The 5087-nt window shown below is 35.9% G+C and overlaps 1 protein-coding gene across 1 annotated transcript; it reads right to left on the reverse strand.

Annotated features, from left to right (window-relative positions):
- Positions 1-284: 284 nt before the first annotated feature.
- Positions 285-3605, reverse strand: LOC108333163 (protein TAB2 homolog, chloroplastic). The gene is made up of 5 exons (XM_017568520.2): positions 3075-3605; positions 2729-2798; positions 1788-1959; positions 1366-1506; positions 285-660 (listed from the first exon to the last, which is right to left on the reverse strand). Exons 1-5 carry the CDS (start codon positions 3542-3544, stop codon positions 401-403), a joined length of 1113 nt encoding a protein of 370 aa, XP_017424009.1. The 5' UTR covers positions 3545-3605; the 3' UTR covers positions 285-400.
- Positions 3606-5087: the final 1482 nt, after the last annotated feature.

A 5087-nucleotide genomic window follows, 5' to 3' on the forward strand; every position in this document is an offset into this window, starting at 1 on the left:
TAATCTATAGGGAACAATATAAGTCTTTTGTGTTCTTATAAGAAACGCTTTCATGTCTAAGTGATTATCTGGTTTGGAGTAAGTGTAAGTGATAAATGCTCAGATAAATTCATCCTTCTCAAAATATGTTGAAGTGTTATGCTTAATTACAGTTAGTGTTAAGATGTTTAATCACAGTTAATGTTTGAAGTGTTATGCTTAATCACAGTTAGTGTTAAGATGTTTAATCACAGTTAATGTTAAAGAGTAAGAAGTGAACTTTAAATCTAACTTAATCTTACAAATTTGTAAAATAAAGTTTGCACTTCGTTATATATTATGAATCGCCTTATCTCTAATATATTCTATTATAGTATTATTTGTTCAGTGAAGACTCAAATCAACCATTATATATGTACAATTACACAGGTGGAAATGGCAAGTCTAGCAACAGATTGAAGCCAGCACAATCTTCAGAATCCAAGTCTGGTTGGATTGCTAGGAAATGCAAACCTCCACAAGCTTTCTTGGCAGCTTCCCAAGCTTCAGCTTCACTAGTTGTCTGGGGAGTTTTCTTAAAGGTGGAAAATATGTATCGAGTAGAAATTCCAACAGAAAGAATCAGACGAGCACGAGCAGCATCTGCTTCGACAGCACAGACCTCCAATCCACTTAAACCAGCTGTGGCAATAAATGGTGAAAGCTTTCAGATTTTAGAGAACAAATTTATTGGATAAAAGATATTCACAAGCATTATGCAAAAGCTTTTCTGAATCAAGACTCCAAAAGAAGAAAGCAGGTTTTAGGTCTCAAAATCACTTGGTGAATCAAGTTGTCATTCTGCTATCCATTTATTTAAGAGTATCAACAGAATTAGAATTCAAGATGCATAATCCTCTAAGTTCCACTGAAGGATAATTTATAAAATAAAAATAGATTACCTTGAAATGAGATTAGTAAAATTAAATGATGTTAACCAACTTTCTTGCATAAATTTGATACTTCTGCTTATTTTTAAGCATAAAGGCAATACTTATATAGAAGAAAATAAAAAGTAAAATGAACAAGGTTTCTTCTGTTACATTTGTTTTGGGAGAAGCTAGGTAAGAGAAGAGGACTCCTATAAAAAGTAGAAGTGCAAGAGTTAATTTAACATCCGAGGAAAACTTAATGAATTTTATCTTTTTATTTCCTTTTACTAGTGTTTATGGAGAAGTCAAAACTCAACTTCACTGTTGTTTTTGTAATATATAGGGGCTTTGATGTGATATCAAACACATTGTCACCATCTATTTAAATAATTGGTCCAGAGCATAAAAAGAGTTTGTTGTGAGGGACAAAAAATGAAATATAATAGCAGAAAACGTGAAATCTGCAGTTTTGTACCTGCCAATGCCATAGCACTAGAAGATGCAACAGCCAGTCCTGGGATTAATGTGTTGTCATCAATTTCAAGACCCAACAAATCAAGATCTAGCCCAGAACCACAAAATCCTTTCTCAAAGTTCGACACCTCTTCTCGGACAGCTTTAAAACAGGATATTCAAGGTTAGAGAGGTATATCCTAGGAGAATAATTTAAAGCATTAAACTTACTTGTTAATCATTTTGTGTCAAAAGAAAAAAGAAAAGAGACCATTATAATCCATGTAATGTTGGTAGTAGTTAAAGTTTAAAATAGTATTAACAAAGTAAGAACATTGATAAATGAAAAACATATGCTACAGACCCATTTGTCAAGCAAAAGGGACGGACATCATTTGTCAAGCAATCGTGAAACTAATTGCATGAAATCTTCTATCTCTATACCTGAGTAAGGTAATTGGACAAAAGCCCATCTTTGCCCATAAAGAATATCTGGAAGTTCCGTGGGAAAAGGATTATCTAGTGCCAAAAGAGTTTTCGATGCTTCTTGAAATCCAGGGTGCCTCCTATATATGGTCTCATACCGCTCCTCTAACCATAGAATAATTGACACACACTGAAAAGAATAAGATGAACCACATAAAATATAGGCCAGTTCACCAATGACAAGAATATACAAATATATAATGCGAAATATACCATGAATATTCTCTGTTATGAACCTACATATGACATAAGGGTGCTATTGATATTGGAAAACTTGCACACAGACCATACTGGACTATTTTGACCCATTTGAATGAATTATCAATCACAAAACGGGAGTAAGAAGAAAATAAAAAGCATCATGAAACATTTTAGGGACACTGCAATTCCCTTTCATCCCCCAATTCCACCTTAAAAAATCCAAACAAATAAAAATAACTTCATTCCCCTCCACTCACCATTAGATTTCCAACTATAGAACAAACACCAGCTCCCTCTAATGATTTGAAACATAGACACATTTCATTATATGAAACCTACTATCAGCATCTTCACCAAACAGACAAGTTAAGGTCATATATATAAGAGCCTGCAGGTTCATTGCCAAATAGTCTCACTCATCAAACCGAACCAAGGGAAAATCGAAAGCAGAGAAATTTCTTTCACAGCCACCACAGTAAAAGTTGAATTTGAAACCGTACAAGCAAAAACAAACTATTGTAGGGTCAGTGACCACCACAGGTCTATAATTCTCGTCAATCATGATATGACTCGCAACCGACCAAGTCTTTCAATTTACAAAAAAGAAAGCTAATAAAACTTCACTACATGTCATGTAAAGAAGATTAGGCAAGATCATTAACATGGTCTAAAACTCAAAGTAATTTCTCCATAGATACCCGTTTGCTAGGAACAGGCCTTATGCGAAGCTCATTACATGCATTTGTAATAATTGTCTGCATCTGCGATCTGCAAAGCAACAAACACTTAAACCAACATTCCATACTCCAACTTCTAATTGGAGAAACATCTTCATATACTACATAGAAAAATAAGAAAAAAAAGTGAAATCAGTTTCTTTGTAAATTGAAATTAGATTATACACGAGCTAATCTGTAGAAGTCATTTCTCATTAACTTCTAAAAAAATAAGATTTTTAATTCAAGCATAAGCTAATTTAAGCTTATATAGAAAGTAGTTTCACTTTTGCTATTTTTCCTACAACGAAACTCACTCATGAACTACCTGAAGAAGCGAATGTTTCTGGGCAACGGGACACCCAATTCATCGCTAACAGCAACAATACCATCCTTCAAGGTAATGCTGTTAATGACATTGTTTGGAAAATATTTGTTGTACTGCAACGACAACGTTTTGTCGCACACCACCAGCTCCCAAATCTTCTTCCCTCTGGCGTCGAGAATGGGCCTGGAGCAGAAGTCAAGTTCCCAGTCTGTTATGGTGGCAGGGTCGGTTTCTGGGTCAAGGTATCTGAGTTCCGCAGTTGGGTCATCTTCTTCTTGGAGAATTGCTTCCGGTGCTTCTTTCTGGGTACTCTCCGACACGGAATGGGTTCGAAAGTGGATCAGTTTGGGGTGGCTGTGGAAGGGAAAAGTGGTGCATGGGATTCTGATGGGTTTGGATGGAGAAGTGAATTTGGAATGTTTGAAAGATGAGGTTCTTATTCTGGCGGGGTTGAAGCTCAGAGTAGCCATGGCTGTGATGTTGTTTCAGGCAGAGGTTTATGTGTGGTTATTGAGGTAGTTATCCTGCCACATGTTTTCCTTAAGCCAACGATGATCTTATTCGAACATCATGGGCCGTCGGTAACGGGTCATTCATGGCATGTCTTCCTGCACCCCCATAAATTTTATATCTCCATTTTACCCTTATTAAAAATTTACTCAAAACCCTAGAATCTTTATTTCACATCGCCGGTGATGCAGAGTGTAATCGGAGCCATCTCCTTCCTCCAAGTCCCTAATCCTTTGTTGATTTTAATGGATTTGAGGAAGAGTGATTGAGTGGATTTGAAGATAAATTTTGTTGTTGTTTATTTGAGTGAATTTGGAGGTAAGTGAAAGTGAATTTGGAAGCAATGTTTGTGAGAATTAATGTATGATTTGATTGATGTGACAGATTAAAAGAATTTACTTCTAAATTCACTCTCACTTACCTCCAAATTCACTCAAATAAACAAGAAAAAAATATTATTTTTTGTAACATCCCAAAAATACAGTATAAAACCATATAAGAGAATAATCACATATTAATAATATTGCAGATCAGTCTTACAAAATATAGGAAGTATAGTTATAGTCGAACGGCCTTACAAAATAGCAGGGAGTTAAAATTGTACAATGGCTACAACTAGAACGAACGGTTTACAAAATAAACTTATATCGGACGCTCCTACAAAAGAAGAGACCAACAACTGACCGAACGTCCTAAGGTTTAGTCTTCACTTCCACCTCTTCCAGTGCTTCTTCCAGCAACTCTTCTCCTTCTGCTCACATCCACACGGATGATCATTGCAACATGACAAACAACCGAACGTACAACATAGACAAGACAATAAATAAGGTAAGCTTATGTAATTTAATTAATTCAATAAAACATACAATTTTAATGATTAAATCAAACAAAAACCAAATCATAATTCATACAACATGGCATGCAAAGAACGACCACTTGACTCTGACTATCCGGACTGTATGAATTCTGTGCAGCTACGACGTTTGTGCACCCGGGTGATGTAGTAACTGGGATACCCTCAACAGCTACCACCCGAGGTTAATCCGTTCCGTCCAAGTTAACCTTATGGACTAGGATCTCCTGTCATTCCCACACATGAGTAATCACGGAATATCAGGATAAACGTCAGCTAAGCTTTGCCCACATTTATACTTTACCATTCAATAATCACTTTCTGAGATATTCCTCCCTGGAATACTCTTTCATAACCAAACTATTTCATTCGTATCACATTCCAAATTCCCTTATACTTTCATCATCAATATATTCAACTGAAATAAGATCACACTTTCACATCATAGCACAAGTCCGAATGGAATAACACTCCTTAGAAACTAACATGACCGAGCGCTATTTACAAATTGATCTGCTTCAATGAATTGACCCTTAAGAGTTCAAACCGAACGCCACGAAGCCTAGGCCGAGTACTAAGACTCTAGGCCGAACACCATTTAAAGACTGATACTGTTTGACACCAAATACTAATAACTGACGAGATACTAT

Source organism: Vigna angularis, chromosome 11 (assembly GCF_016808095.1).
Source record: "Vigna angularis cultivar LongXiaoDou No.4 chromosome 11, ASM1680809v1, whole genome shotgun sequence".
Classification (NCBI taxonomy): Eukaryota; Viridiplantae; Streptophyta; class Magnoliopsida; order Fabales; family Fabaceae; genus Vigna; species Vigna angularis.